We start from the raw sequence: 16,276 nt of genomic DNA on the forward strand, positions 1-16,276 counted from the left end.
GTTTAAATAAATATGAATAAATAAATAATATATATAATATTATATGCATTATATTATATTATATTATATTTATATTATATTATATATATATTACTCGAACACACATATTTGATACTTGAGCTCGAGCTCGATTTATGTCCGAGCTACTCGAGCTCGAGCTCGATCTCGCTACAACCGAGCTACTTATGAGTAGCTTTACTCATTTGCATCCCTAGTCATCCATACTTGTGGTGGAGAACTCTCGTGCTAGCATGAAATTATAACAAATTTATAGAAGTGATTCAACAATAGATATTGGTGATCAAAATTATACAAATAGTGAGCCGGCGAACCTAGCTAGCTAGCTAGCATACCTGCTTTTTTTAGTGCATACAATCGCCTTTTCAACTATGGTAGCTAAAATCAAATCAAATATATATTATACATGGACACACATTTTACATAAACAGCTATTCCTTTTTTCCAAATCTTCAACAAAGGTAGCCCAACCTTAAACTCTGAAAATTCTCTAATCAACATGTTATCTAAGACGAGTTGCATCGTTCATGAGAGATTCTCTGAGTAGGTGGACCAAGTTGACCAATGACTAAAAACTCGATTCAACTTTTCGGACGTCTTATGTAGTTTATATAAACTAAATTGGTTTGAACTTACTGTGTTACTCCGAACATAAAGATTACTTTTTGAAACAAAAACAAAATCAAGAGATCCATCATGTATGTTTGCCAGGACCACCAGATTTTAATTTCCAAAAAAAAAAAACTCAAAATTGTATATTTATTTATTAATGTAATAATTAATGGTTTGTATGAATTAATTAATTAGATAAGTGAGGTGTGTTTTTTGACTAGTATGATGGATACCGAGTGGGAACAGAAAGAGGAATTCAGTGAGAATGGGATTGGGTAGGTACAAACACAGATGCGATGTGTACCCCACCAATGCCTTGTTCCACCCTATAAATACATTCTTCAGCACTTACGCTCAAATTCATCCGCCTCTCAGATCCTTTTTTGCCCTTTTCTCCATTCGCCGAGAAAAAGGGTGAAATCGGAAAATGGAGTCTCGCCGGCGGACGATCAAGGGTGGGATTCAGCAGCCTCAGGTTCTCAGAAATGATGCGGCCAAGGCCACCGATGCTCTTCCGCTGCCCATGTATCTCACCAACACTGTTTTCTTCGCCCTTTTCTTCTCCGTCGTTTATTATCTGCTTCTCCGATGGCGTGAGAAGATCAGAAACTCCACTCCGCTCCATGTCGTTACCTTGTCCGAGATCCTCGCCATCGTCACCTTCGTAGCCTCCTTCATTTACCTGCTCGGCTTCTTCGGCATCGGATTTGTGCAGTCCCTTCTCATTCCTCGTGCTTCCCACGACGACATTTTGGATGAAGACGATTTTGATCTCCGGGTGCTCAAGGAGGATTCTCGTGCCGCGCCTTGTGGGGTTGTCGATCATTTCAAGATTACCGATCCTCAATTGTCTCCTGCGGAGGACGAGGAGATCATCAAGTCTGTGGTGGAGGGCAAGACCCCGTCGTACTCTCTCGAATCCAAGCTGGGAGATTGCCGCCGAGCCGCTGCCATCCGCCGAGAAGCCCTGCAGCGCACCACAGGCAAATCCCTCGCCGGGCTGCCTCTGGAAGGCTTTGATTACGATGCCATACTCGGTCAGTGCTGCGAAATGCCTGTGGGTTACGTGCAGATCCCCGTTGGCATCGCTGGACCGCTCTTGTTGGACGGTAGGGAGCACTCGGTTCCGATGGCCACGACGGAGGGTTGCCTGGTGGCCAGCACCAACCGGGGATGCAAGGCCATCCTTGCCTCGGGTGGTGCCACCAGTGTCCTTTTGAGGGATGGCATGACTAGGGCTCCTGTCGTTAGATTCGGCACCGCGAAGCGGGCTGCTGAGCTGAAGTTCTTCCTCGAGGATTCCCACAATTTCGAGGCCTTGTCCCTTGTTTTCAATAGATCCAGCCGATTTGCTAAGCTTCAGAGCATCAAGTGTGCAATTGCTGGCAAGAATCTGTACATCAGGTTCTCCTGCAGCACGGGGGATGCCATGGGAATGAACATGGTTTCCAAGGGAGTGCAGAACGTCATAGATTTCCTAGGCAACGACTTCCCAGACATGGATGTTATTGGCATATCTGGTACTAATTTCTATCACTTATTCATCTTTCCTTTTCTTTACTCAACACTGCAAAGTGCAAACTAACTCATCATATTTACTTTACCTGAACAGGAAACTACTGTTCCGACAAGAAACCGGCTGCGGTCAATTGGATCGAAGGCCGTGGCAAGTCGGTTGTTTGTGAGGCTATTATCAAGGAAGAGGTAGTGAAGAAGGTTCTCAAGACCGACGTTGCTTCCTTGGTGGAGCTCAACATGCTCAAGAACCTCACTGGTTCCGCCATCGCTGGAGCTCTTGGTGGCTTCAATGCTCATGCCAGCAACATCGTGTCCGCTATCTACATCGCCACGGGTCAAGATCCTGCCCAAAATATCGAGAGTTCTCACTGCATCACCATGATGGAAGCAGTCAATGATGGAAGGGACCTTCATATCTCCGTCACGATGCCTTCCATTGAGGTAAACTTCACTTGTTTCCATTTCATTTTGGATGTGGTTGTTGGCTTTATTAGACATTCGTCCAAAACTGGCAATTTTAGGAGGGCCTACCGAATTTCAGACATTCATAATATCATAACATTATCGATAAACAACTCATGCCCACAATTTCCATAAACAGGATATATATTTGAATGATGACCATTGTTCTTGCATTAAATATGTTTGCCACGTTCCTATATAGGTTGGCACAGTCGGGGGTGGGACTCAACTGGGGTCGCAGTCGGCCTGCCTGAACCTGCTCGGAGTAAAGGGCGCCAGTAAGGAGGCACCAGGATCCAACTCCAGGTTGCTAGCTACCATTGTGGCTGGTGCAGTTCTCGCCGGGGAGCTGTCTCTCATGTCGGCTATCGCCGCCGGGCAACTCGTCAAGAGCCACATGAAATACAACAGGTCAAGCAAAGATGTGTCCAAGATGTAACTTCTGGTTAGCATTTCGATTCAAGCAACAACAATAATGATAATAATAATAATAATAATAATAATAATAATAATGCTAGTGTTGACCCATACTGGGATTACACTTCTTTTTTATTTGCATTTTGTTATTCTTGCAAGCAGTGCAAGGTTGTTATATATAATGGAAATCTTTGTATATACAGGGGAATACTAGTCCTAGAAAAACCAAAGGCTTCATCTACTTTTCTCTATCGTTGTTATTCTTATTTCTTCCACTGTATTTTCAATATTTTATAGAAAATTCCAAAATTTGGCTATTTGATTTGTTGTCCCTTTTAATAAACAATAATAATTTACTCCATTATTTGTTGTTTTTCCCACGCTCAACAGTATTCCGTCGTATTTGGTATTGGTACCGTGTGTGGGGTTTCTCTTTCGATTCCTGAAAATAAAAACAAGCATCGTAGTCTCATTTTATATAATTTTTTTAACACGAAAACTGTTATGAGTTCAATTTTGTGAAATAAATTTTGGATTCAACTCAACAAATGAAAAATAATTGAGACAGATTTTCGATCTTTCGACACATGAATAATATTTACAATTATTCCACATCATTAATCTTGCATATTTTTACATAAATTCACATATCTACAATAAAAACCATTTTCTTCATTAAAGAAAAGATGACATACACGAAATGGATGATGACCGCATTAAAATTCTCAATTGTGTCCAAATTTCAACATCCTGAATTTACATGCCATTTCGTAAGAATGGGGTTCGTTTCACTCGGCAAAGTGGAAAATGGATACTACAGGGAAAATAAGACACCTTAACAGGAAACTTTACAGTTTCAATAATAGGAGTAACGAAAACAAAAATAAACAAAGGGATTCTACAATATATTTAGAATCAAATATTTATTTAGATGGTTATGAAAAAATATAAATATTCATTCTGATACAGAAACCTAAAGGTCATCCACTGCAAATGTAGAACTAAAATTATCTATTAAATATTCCTTCTGGCCACAACATCGTTTCCTACGCATCTGCTTGCTCAAATGGTACTCGCACAAATAACTGCCCGTGCAAGGTCACCACGGCGGATGCCAGATGAGGATCGATTCTACTCGGTAAGGTGACAACCTGGGAATACAGACGAGAGAACCTCGTTCAAATACAAATTGCACAAGTTATGAACAATGTAAACAAGCCAAATCCACTCAAAATGATTTTTCTTCCAAGAAACAAAACAACAGGACAAGCAGATACCAAAACTATGTTATGGGCTCGGCCCACCCGGTCTTTCTGAAACCAAAATTTATGATAGGGCCGCTAAGATGAGCTTAGAGTTCACAAGTAACAAATCCTGCGTTCTTACTCTTGCAACAAACGTATGCAAGACAAACTTCACACATTCTTAGTATTCACACCACAATAGATCTAGTACAATAAACCTTGAATGAGATATCATAACCTTTTTAAATGGAGTGACACCCCATGGATTATCCTGCTCTTCTGGTTGCCCAGATATAACCAAACGCCCTGCAGGATCCGACTGTACACGCACCTGCCATAGAAAAAGAATGAGGCCATAATAACAAGTTCTTAGATCATATAAAGACGATGCCTTGAGTAGCTGCTTGGTCAAGTGATGCTCAAATATGAGCTCAAAAGAAATATGGTAAAATTTGATTTACATTAAAAAAAAAAAAAAACCAAACCAATAAAAGCACTCAGCAAAATTTGTCTACAGTCAAGTAAACTCGACGCCAGTAAATTGTTCCTTCCTATCCTCCATGATTTTTATTTATTGTGTCTAAGATAGAACGATAACAAATGACAACCAAAAGAATACAAAATGAACATAAGCCTGTTACTTGCCTCCTCACGCAAAAACCCGGGAACTAACGCATAGACTTCAAAGCAGTCTTTCTGCAAAAAAAACAATTACTTTGAGGTGTTAAATCGCAATGAAATTGCAAACACGCATCATTAATAATATGGAATGGTAAGAAAAACGCACAGTTCTTTGCACGTTGACCTTCACCCAATCAGCCGGGATACCAACATCCACAACCATCATCTCCTGTCTGTCCATAACACTAAACTTAATAAGTGGATGGAGAACAAGGCATGCAGAACTCGTGCATTCAAAACCAGCAAGTTAGTTGAACAGGGCATGTATCTAAATGATGAGGTAACCATATTGCTTTTAGTAGCCATTTAAATGTTAGTAAAGACCTACTTTGACAGAGAGAGAGAGAGAGAGAGAGAGAGAGAGAGAGAGAGAGAGAGAGAGAGAGGATAAGACATGATGATGAATCCAGGAATCGATAGTCTATGTATGATTATGATACATCTATCAACCCTATAGTTGGTTTCTACAAGATAAAAGATTGGAGCAGAAAAGCTAGTATTTTTTTTGTCAATATCATCTTCAATTTCTCATCAGAAAACATTTCCAGACATCACCTGTCAATGCCACCAAGACAGTCTCCCTACCAAGTAGGAAAATAATTGGCAGAAGGGAAACTGCGATTGATTTAAATTGGGTGTTCAATTATATCTTATATTTGTGGGGAGACTGATCTTTGGATTCAATGGAATGGCTGAAACCGTCGCAGTCATCAGTTATTATAAGTGGAAACAATATGCGACAAGGTTGGGGAGAGGATATGACTGCTTTAGCAGCAGCGGACGATATGAGTGGGTGGTGGAAATGTAGGGAAAGGGGGTCTTGGTGATTGGTACAAGCGAAAGTGGTACCATACAGATTAGGAAAGGTGGCACCAGTTCTAGGGGTAAACTTTGAAGTGGGCAAATAGGGTCTAGTAGCTGGGAGGTAGAGGTAAAGAGAGGGGTGACAGAGGTGAAGATATTAAGCCCCTTGGGACAAGAATATAAGATATTCTTCCAAAAAGAACAAGCAAAAAGTCCTGACGAACAATCCCCACAACAAAAGTATAGCTGCATGCAGGATGAAAAGGATTTTGCACAAGTTCCACATCATCCTGAACCAAAATTGAATAATGAAATCTTTTGCCAAGGCAATTCTGTCACCAGAAAGATAAAATTTGTCTAAGGTGTCAAAAGTTATATCCAGAACCCATAAGACATCAAATTACAAGATCTTAACTGTGGTTTTGATGCTAAACGTGCAACTTTGGCTGCTTGCTCAGCAGGAGATGATCCCTTACGCTTCAGAAAACCTTGGGCAATTACAAATACCAATGATGTAAAATCCAAGACATGAAGGAAAAAAATATAAATCCCTTCCCCAACTCAAAAGAAAATGAAACGCAAAACTACTTACCAATATTTCTCAAGTGTTTTTCACGCTTCACTGATGTAATTGGGTTCTTATCCTGTCGAAAAGGATATTTAACATTGGAACTATAATATAGGAACAAAAGATAGAAATCTCACTAGTGGTTAATTAAATTTGTTCCCACCAATTAATACAATCTTAATTGTTTAAGTGACCAGGCACAGATGGAGAGAACAGGCAAAAATGAAATTAACTGTGAGTTATACCTTAATGATTGGATCTCCAACCTCACCATGGCCAAGAAGGCGCTGGGAATGCCATCCCTGCATGGCACGAGCAGCGGCATCCCTTCTTGCCCTACCACCACCACCACTTGATCCTGAAGCATGGTTAAGATCCACCTGCAAGTATTGGATCACCAACTTTATAACAAATACAGTTTCTTGTCATCAGAAACTATTAAATCTTAAAAATATAACAATCCAGGAATATTACAAAACTAGTGATATAAAGAGATGTTACAGCATGGAATTTGACTTGCATCACAAGTACAGTATATGAAAAGGAGTTTGAACTACTATCACAATTAGCAAAGTCAAAAAAAGAAAAACAAAGGATCACTGACTCCCGAAACATGAGTAAAGTAGCTCACAAGTACATGTGAATATCTGCGCTACTATCACAATTAGGGGAAATCAATAAGGAAAAACATAGTGAATCACCTGATTCCCCGAAACAGGATCCGGTAAAGTAGCATCGGTGAACGGCAGCTCACCATTACGCATTTTGTGTTTTTCATACTCCAACAGCGCCTGCAAGACAAATCATCAGCTCTACATTGCAAGAAAAAAAGATTTATGACCATTGATAACCCACAATAGACATCAAACTGTCGATTATGATGGTCCATAATGCAGGCAGTGGCCAATAAGTAAAACTAATTGTACCAGTACAAAATCAAAGATTCAAAGAAAAACAAAATAAATGTTATTCACGACGACCAAATATCATAGAATATAATATGTTAAAATGTATGAAGAAAACTGTAAGGAGACTTCTTCATGGCACATCAAACATTACCAACTTCGTGCTTAGCAAGTTGCTAAAATAAGTAAATAACAGGCAAGGAATTGGGTCCAAATTTGACAGCAGAATAGCCATAAAACACTCCTAGTCCATTTCCTTATCATTGAGAGAAGAGAAAAACAACTCTGATGAGCAAAAATTTTCTCAGAAGCAGCACGAGGAGGAACATGGTATGACTGCTTCCCGATAGAGGAAAAAAGGTCGAACAAAAAAAAAGACAGTAACACACTACTTCCTAGACCTCAATAGTATTCAATGACTACCTTGTCTTACAGCTCAACCCGCTGGCAATGTTAAAAAAGAATACTCATCAGCCCTAATATGCCAGCTAAATGTGTTTAGCATTCTTTAACACTCCCTAGCATGTCAAACTCATTTTCGCAAGTAAAGTAATGACAAGACTTATCATACAGGTCACTTGTTCATTGTCACTCATATACAATCATACATAGGAAAGCTCTTGTTACAACTTCTTAAAAATGGTGTATTAGCTTCATGGAATTCATTCGGTTATTTGGATTAGGAAAAATAATCGACAAAAAAGAAGGTTCACATCTTCTGACCACATCTAGCAATAGCAATTTTGGTAAAACTCAGACGACGACACGACATGAATGAATATATTTATGAAGCTCCTTTTCATCACGAATAAATGACACTTCATTATACCATTCCAAGGGTCTGCTTGGCCCATTATACACAAACTGTTATGGACTATTATTAATAGTCCATAACAGAAACACATGTAATGCCAGAAAACAAGAAATAATAGCTCATAAACCGCCAATACATAAAAAAAACCACTTTACATTGATAAATCATGAAAGAAATTTGTTATCATAACCTTCTCATAGAAACCTCGAAACGTCCAAGAAACAGTGGTGCAGGTCCTGTTTAAAGTAGCAAACGATATTTAGATGTGTAGGTGTCCATTCCAAAGAAAGTAACTGCAGAAATGTGTAGATTATGACATGGTCCATGAGAGTGCAGTAATAAGCATACAAGTGGTCCTAAGTACACTAAAGATATCTGATTTACTCATAGAATACAAATAAAGGGTTTGTACTCACTTGGGAGGCCTAAAGGATTCTCCAACTTGACGCCACAACTTCAATGAAGTCACCTACAAATTGAGAAACAAGATGAAGGCTATAAAGGTTCGCATCATACTAATCAATTAAAACTTTTTAAAGAAAATACACGAATTAAAGCAAAAAAGAACAAGTTGGCATTCAAAAAAGTAGTATAGGTATAGCCATAAATCAATGATCCCTTAATCAAAGCCTCTAATTCTTCATATGATTGTTTTCCATACCATACACAACCAAGTATAACCGATTAACCGTTAACGTGGTTATCAACCTACAGTAATTAGCATCCCATACACATTGTGACAAATTAAAATAGAAAATAACATTGATTGCAGCTGGGAAATAAAGCAAACATCATCAGGTTGACTTTATTTCAAACAGATATAGTTTTCTTAAGTCAGTACACCACCTTTTTTCCTTGAGCAATTATCATTATGCTTCTTGTATATCCATAATATACACTTCTAACAAGTCACCAAACGAGAAGGCATTCTTTGCATCTAGTTGAAACGTGGACCACTCCTTATTCATGACAATGGAGGGATAAAGACTCAAGTTGTATTCAGTCAATCAACAGGGAAGAATCTCAAAATAACCTACATCATTCATGTGTATTTAGCAACTAAGTTGCCTTGATACCCATCACTTATATGATTGGGTTTGTATTTGACAGTAAAGACCTAAGACTGGCCAACCACGTGTATGTGTTGAGGAATGCAGGTGATGGTCGGGATCTATGCTTAATGGCTTAGTGTTGGTCAAGATCGCGGGAGCATAATACATTCATTCCTTTGTCGATGCAATTGCAATGGCATGCGCATTGGGATGAAAACTGTAAACATCCTTGGAAGAAGGATCAATTAGTGAAAGACGCGGAATGGAGAGATTGATTCAACAATATCAGTTAATTGTTAAAGTATTCAATTTTATATAGCATAAAACATAGTTCTTTAACATAATATATAAGCATTATTCTCTAAAAGAAACAATTCTCTTCTTCCGATGTGAAATAAGAGGTTTAAATGTATTTAGCAAAAGTTCAAACTAGATAGGGAACAAGAGTGTGGTAGCAGTTGAAAATGCATGGCGAGAAACAAAAAAAAGTACTCAAATTTTCAAGATATGTGATGAACTCATAGCTCAGCTTAGTTTACCAGCTTTAGCAAGGTTCAGATGAACTAGTAAACATGTTTGCCTTTCAAAAAATGTATGCTTCCTTTTGTTCGGTGGCTTATTCTAATGCAGACACAAGGCCATAGACCGACCTTGAATCCTTGACTGTAGAGTCGTATCAAAGCATTAAAATGCACATTAGCCCACTATTATAGCTCGTCTCATAGCCAACACCTTTAAATAGAATATAGAAATATAGCTTATCCTAAACAGGAAGGACCCTAACTAGGCTGACAGGTGTAAGGGTATTCCCACAAAGTACTAGCATTCTTAATAATCATATCAAGGAAACAAAAATCTGCTGGACAAGTGACGAGAAAAAATTAAGAGAATGTCATCAGCCGTTAATGTAGGGGCATGTTCAAGCTTGCGTTAAAACCTTTCGTTGTTGACTTCCCAAGCACCAATAAATGAACAGAGGATATAGTAAGTAGTAACTTCATTTTAGTCAAGTCATGGTGAAAGATGATTTCATAGAACAAACAATAAGAACAAGCAATCTCGGGCAAACCTGTTCATAGCCACCGAGTCTGATCACGGCTCTCCACAACCTGTTTCAAATGGAATGTAATAAAAAAAAACTGGATATTTAAAAATGTACACTTGCTGCAAAATGACTAAAAGTATACTTACTTGAGGCAATTCAATGGCTCTTGATAGAATTTTGGAGGCTTAAACTCCAAGCACCTTTCTCTATGGAAAGTTTCAAGCTCCTTCATAAACGCAGCCTGGTCCTCTTCTGTTCCCGATTCATTCCCTGTAACATCATTCGCATCCAATAGGAAATGTTTAGAAGGGGTTCCAAGTCCAGTTTCGCGTGTTCCATTAAGTTTGGGTTCATGCAACTCTTTCTCCATCGACCGCTGCACCTTTGTATCCGAAAATACCCCATTTAGCACACCATTCCCGTTCTTGGTCGCAACCACCTCCTCTTTCACCCCGTATACCGTTTCCTCCTCTTCTTGGACATTTCTCCTTGGATTCAAATCATCGCTCAGTTCCTCCTCCCCAGATCCATTCTCTGCAGATGACAAAATCCCCGGAACCAGCTCCGCTGATTCTTCTTCCAGCTTCACGGGTTCTGCTTCTACGGTCGTCAATCCCCTGTCCAACACTATTATATCTTTGGAATTATCATCTACAGTGAATAGAACTTTTCCCTCAGCCCCGTCTTCCAGCACTTTAGAATTCCCATTCACATGTCCGGCGGCATGGGAATCATCTTTCACGATACTTTGTCCATTTTCTCCCTCTACTTCGTTCCGAACTTCCGTATCCTTGGTTTCTTGAAACTCTTCGTTTGTAATGATTGTTGTCCGAATATTATCAGGAGCAGCGGCTGCCGCACCTCCATGTGCAGCTTCTCCTTCATCCTCCATCCCAGTTCCTTTTTTAGGGGGGAAAATCCCTAATTAACGTATTCCCGAACCCTAATTCGAACACATTTGAAAGCCAAAATTCGGTGTCCCGTAGCGGAGGCAATGCGAAAGGAAAATAATGTGGGAATCACAGCACCCACCGCTTACAATACAATACAATACAATACAATACTCGTGCCAAAGCACTAATTATTATCACGAGGTCATTTGCACTCGGCCTGTGCATTTAAGTAAAACATTTTTTAGCTTACAAATTTATTTTTTATGTTTTGAGAATTGATATTATGATTTAAAAAAAAACTCCAAATTTTGTTAATCACAATCTAACCTAACTTTTTAAATTCAGTAAGAGACCAATATATCCCTTACTACTTTTATTAATTTTTATAGCATATGCACCCAATAAAACCTCTATTAAATATTTTTTGTATTTTATTCATAAAATTTCATGACATGATTTTTATTTCTTTCATTTACTTGTTTTTTTCCAATTTACTATAATTAAAAATATTTTCTACTTTCCTAAAAAAAAAATATTTTCTACGACATGTTATTTTCATATAATACGTATAATTATTAAATGTTAATACATTCGATATTTATTCTAGTAAAATATTTTTAATTAGAATGAAGGAATGTTTTTTATTTAAATCTTTTTATTTTTTATGAGTTTTTGTGCCATAATTTCTCTAGTTTTTAATATAAATAGAATAATAGCTTTAAAATTATAAAAGTTAAATTCAATTCATGAATAATAAAAACTTCAAATAAATTCTTAACTTTATTAAGATACAGCTTTTTCAGAATAATTATATATAAATGTATAGAATTTCAATTCAAAATTTTATCTTTTAAATTAAAAAATGTTGAACTCAATAAAAAATTAATTTAATTAATTGAAAAAACTTTTGAAAATATTATTTGGTTTCCATTAAAAATTTGAAAAGTAGCGAGAGTAGTGAGAGTAGTGATCGTTCCCATGAGAAATGTGAAATTTAATTGTGTTTCTTAAAATAAAGTAAAAGAGGATTTGAGTTTTGAAATTAACTACTAAAAATTTAAAGCAATTTAAATTTAATTCTTATCACTAACATGCAATATTAAGAATAGGAAAAATCAATAGAGTAACAAGCATTGGTATCAGTCGACTACATTCTTGAAATTATTCATTCGATCATCGATTATCTAAAAATAATTAATTCCAATAGAATATTCATCATTGGAAATTAAATTCCTGTTTCACCTTATTCTTAGTTAACTACATACAAGCGTTCTAAATTAACCCTTACCAATGAATCAACACAATACAAGCGATTATAATTAAATCCAAGGCAGCATGCAAACTAGTAAAACTGATGAATCTAGACAATACATACACAAGCGTGTGTATTTAATCTAGTCAATTGTTGTTCCTACAATTTAATAAACTCACAAGAGGACGATTATTAATTGCAGTTGCTTCACAAATTAGGTGATTCAAACAATTACGGATTTGAATTTTAATTTAGCAGTAGATTGTAAAGCGAAATCCTAGGGTGATCAATCCGAAAATCTCACATACAAGCATGAAATAATCCAAAACAATTTTTGATGCTCAATAATAATTAAACACTAAAAATTTGAATCTCATAAATAAATAAATTTAAGGGCTTGCCTTCCTCTACCAAGTTCTAAAGTCTAGCCACAAAGATTCATGAAAACAAGAAAAATCAAAAGAAGAGAAAAAATGTAAGAAAAGTTGAAATAAAACCTAGCCGCCAAGGAATACTTGATGTTCACCAACCCTTCAAGTCTGATGATATCTCTAAAAATCGGAATAAAAGTCTTAAATAAAGACTAGAGTCCTCAAAAATAAAGTTTTTTAATTAACAGATTTTTTCCCGAACTGCGCGGCCCGATCGATCGGTGAAGTTCAACAGATCGATCGGCCAAAACTCTGTCCAACTTTTCCGCATTTTCTCTTCCTGTCGCTCGATCGGTTGAGTTTATCAGATCGAGCGGCCAAATCTCTGTTTTCAATTCTTCCTTGTCCATGACGCCCGCTCGATCGGTGGAATTCAACAGATCGAGTGGCCAAATCTCTGACTTCATTTTCCAGTCAAATTGTTATATCCTACACAATAAAATCGGAAGCATGTTATGCAGACACGATATATAAAATACGAACAAAATACTGAATTAAAACACATAAATGAATGCAAAACATCAACAGAATGATATTAAAATATGCAATACAAACATGACTATCAAATTCCCCCACACTTAATCCTTGCTCGCCCTCGAGCAAGTCTTGCAAAAACAAAATGAAAATATAACAAAAGCATAAGTAATGACGAATCATGACATCATAGCCTCAGAGAAGGTCCTCACACAAATAACAAGTTTACTAATACTCTCGATTTTCCATGATACACCTCCAGTCGAATGTGAACGTGTATGTGTGTCATGTTACCCCAGTTACATGCAACTTCAAAAGGCATAGTTTTAAGACTGTTTAACGACCTATAACAATTCAGTGTAAGATTCACCATCAAGAACTCTCCTCTCAACAATCCCTTAACACAACACGACTTTCTTGAGATAAAATTATGCACCGTTGGATTTTGCACCCAACATTTTTAGAGTCCCAATAATTATCTGCATACTTAGCTATAACTTTGATAAGATTCGAATTTCAATCTCATCGTCTATAGCCCGGATGGAACTACAATTCCCATTGGATCCGCAAAATTAGTTATGGAACAAGATAAATAGGATTTCAATCTTCTTGCTCATAACCCGGATGGAATTGTTATTGATTTCCAAAAAATTTCTATAAAATAAGATATTTTAACAGGTGCGCCCAAGATCGTAAATGTCATGTCAAAATGATTATCAAGATTCAAAAAACTATCAAGCTCCACAGACACTTATTGTCGTGCAATGGTCCAACAGACATCAACATCATCTAATACATCGCTACAATTCACCGGTTAAACATGCGTACTTAAAATTATTCACAATTCAACCTACGGTTTCTCATATCCAATCAATAGGAAATTTTTTTAAAAATTTTTATTCTTTTTTACTTCATCATCATAGGCTAGAAATCATCCTCAACTTATGCATACGAAACAAACATGAAACAAAAACAAGACAATGCATGAAATAAATGCAGAAATGCAAAACAAAATGCCAAACAATAAATACACCCCCCACACTTATCTAAAGCATTGTCTTCAATGCTTCAGAACACAAAAACACAAACACAACAACACAAAGAACAAAATGACAATGTGATGCAAATGTAAAACAGAACTCCCCTGGTTAAAGTATTGGCGGTGTCGTCCTCTTCGACGTCTGACAAAATAACAGAATAATCATTTTGAAACTCGGGTTGCGGAGGTGGCGGCACTCGGTTCTAAAAACAACAAAAATAAAACAAAAAAAAACTAAATGAAAGGAAAGAACACTGGGTTGCCTCCCAGCCAGCACCTCTGTTTACAGTCTTCGGACCGACTACATGCTTCAGTTCCTCATGGTGGTTCATATCTAATTCTCTTGTCCACCTTCACCCATTTGAGCACTTTCACAGTTAATTTTTGTCTTTTCTTTGAATTCCTAGAAATCCTAAGCTCTTCAGCTTTGGGTGTCTGCAGATTAGAAAGAGAAATTTTAACAGGTCTTGCCATTACTTCCTTCAACTTACCCTCGTTCACAACTTTCTTATGTTCGTGACAAGTAATCAATGATATCAAGATTATTAACAACACTTTCACAACTAGAAAAATTCAGGTTATCAAAAATATTAAACTTGATAATCTCCCCATCGAATTCCATAGTGAGAGTACCATTATTAACATCTATAACAGACTTTGAAGTTTTAAGAAATGGTCTTCCTAGCAAAATTGGGCTCTTCAAATCATTGTTTTTCATGTCAGCACATAAAAATCAGCAGGAAAAACCAAATTACCAACTTGCACAAAAACATCCTCTATCACACCCCTAGGATAAATAGTAGATCTATCAGCCATCTGGATAACAGTTGCAGTTTCATTCAAAGACCTTAGTTTTAAGGAAGCATAAACAGAGTATGGTATGACATTAATCGATGCTCCTAAGTCTAACATGGTCATATCAAGCTGAACATCTCCTATTTTACAAGGAATCGAAAACATACCTGGATCCTTGCATTTTGTGGGTATTTTTCTTTGAATCACAACAGAAATTTGTTCTCCCAATTCAACTTTCTGGCATCCCTTCAGTTTGTGTTTTCTTTTCGCAGTACAAAATTATTTTCAAAATTTAGCATAATGAGGTACTTTCTTAATAGCATCTAACAATGGAATATTTACCTCACATCTACGAAAAGTGTCATACATCCCCTTAATACATTCATCCTTCTTAGACTCTTTAAACGCAAGGGGAAAAGGGGCTACAGGTTTATACTCAGAAATGGGAGGGAACTTACCTCTTGGGGTGTCTTTTTGACTTGGCTCACTCTCTTCTACCTTATATTCCTTCACATCTTCATTGTGCACTGGTTCTTACACCACTTCTTCATGAACCTTCAACTCTCTTCCACTCCTCAAGGTGATTGCACTTACATTTTCTTTTGGATTCAGCACAGTCTGAGATGGTAAACTGTTAGAATGTTGTGCTTCCAACCTGTTAACTGCGGTTGCCAACTGCCCCACCTGAGTGTTCAAGTAATGGATACTTGCTCTCGTTTTCTGTTGGAAATTTAAAATATTAGTTGCAAGATCCTTAACAATGTTTTCTAAAAATGACCAGGAGATGGAATTTGAGGACGTTGTGGTGGAGGATGATACGTTTGCCTATATGCTTGATTATTCGGTTGCACATGAGGTGCAGGATGATTCACTGGAGGGTTTTCGTATCTAAGATTGGGATGATCCTTCCAACCTGGATTGTATGTGTTGGAATAAGGATCATACTTCTGTTGTGGAGGCCCGGGAAATCCTACAGTGACATTCACTTGTTCGACCATTTCCTCTTGAAGTGTGGGACACATGTCAGTTGAATGCCCCATCACCGCACAAATTCCACATTTTTTTCACATTCTGTCCATTTTCTACAACCATTTGACGCACAAGAGATGCCAGATCAATTAGTTGTTGTTCAAGGGAGAAACATTTACCTCATTACCCCTTCTAGGTGCAGAATCACTTCTGTTGGTGCCAAATTGCTGAGAATTGGCAGCCATATTCTCTATTAGGTTCCTTGCAGCTTGCAGTGTTTTAT

The 16,276-nt window shown here is 37.4% G+C and overlaps 2 protein-coding genes across 3 annotated transcripts; one reads left to right on the plus strand and one right to left on the minus strand.

The window, feature by feature from the left end:
* The first annotated feature begins 978 nt into the window (after positions 1-978).
* LOC140863691 (3-hydroxy-3-methylglutaryl-coenzyme A reductase-like) lies at positions 979-3,344 on the plus strand. Its single transcript, XM_073267289.1, has 3 exons — positions 979-2,150; positions 2,243-2,589; positions 2,813-3,344. The coding sequence occupies exons 1-3, from the start codon at positions 1,058-1,060 to the stop codon at positions 3,047-3,049; spliced, it is 1,677 nt and encodes a 558-aa protein (XP_073123390.1). The 5' UTR covers positions 979-1,057; the 3' UTR covers positions 3,050-3,344.
* A 499-nt stretch (positions 3,345-3,843) lies between these two features.
* On the minus strand, positions 3,844-11,254 carry LOC140864746 (AT-rich interactive domain-containing protein 6-like). Of its 2 annotated transcripts, XM_073269088.1 has the most exons (12): positions 10,287-11,247; positions 10,165-10,204; positions 8,460-8,512; positions 8,234-8,279; positions 7,026-7,115; positions 6,570-6,704; positions 6,349-6,400; positions 6,172-6,244; positions 5,059-5,125; positions 4,917-4,967; positions 4,510-4,602; positions 3,844-4,178 (listed from the first exon to the last, which is right to left on the minus strand). In XM_073269088.1, exons 1-12 carry the CDS (start codon positions 11,030-11,032, stop codon positions 4,074-4,076), a joined length of 1,551 nt encoding a protein of 516 aa, XP_073125189.1. In that variant the 5' UTR covers positions 11,033-11,247; the 3' UTR covers positions 3,844-4,073. The 2 variants fall into 2 exon arrangements, with proteins under 2 accessions (XP_073125189.1, XP_073125190.1); XM_073269089.1 differs by lacking the exons at positions 3,844-4,178; positions 4,510-4,602; positions 4,917-4,967; positions 5,059-5,125 and adding an exon at positions 5,137-6,088 and having other exon boundaries at positions 10,287-11,254.
* Between the last annotated feature and the right edge of the window lie 5,022 nt (positions 11,255-16,276).

This window comes from Henckelia pumila, chromosome 4 (genome assembly GCF_033568475.1).
Source record: "Henckelia pumila isolate YLH828 chromosome 4, ASM3356847v2, whole genome shotgun sequence".
Classification (NCBI taxonomy): Eukaryota; Viridiplantae; Streptophyta; class Magnoliopsida; order Lamiales; family Gesneriaceae; genus Henckelia; species Henckelia pumila.

Coding starts and splice junctions, on each gene's coding strand:
- LOC140864746 (XM_073269088.1), bottom strand. CDS start 11,032: ATGGAGGATGAAGGAGAAGCTGCACATGGAGGTGCGGCAGCCGCTGCT. Junction 8,280..8,459: donor GAATCCTTTAGGCCTCCCAA/GTGAGTACAAAC, acceptor TACTTTAAACAG/GACCTGCACCACTGTTTCTT. Junction 6,245..6,348: donor AAAACACTTGAGAAATATTG/GTAAGTAGTTTT, acceptor TAATTGCCCAAG/GTTTTCTGAAGCGTAAGGGA.
- LOC140863691 (XM_073267289.1), top strand. CDS start 1,058: ATGGAGTCTCGCCGGCGGACGATCAAGGGTGGGATTCAGCAGCCTCAG. Junction 2,151..2,242: donor GGATGTTATTGGCATATCTG/GTACTAATTTCT, acceptor TTACCTGAACAG/GAAACTACTGTTCCGACAAG. Junction 2,590..2,812: donor TCACGATGCCTTCCATTGAG/GTAAACTTCACT, acceptor GTTCCTATATAG/GTTGGCACAGTCGGGGGTGG.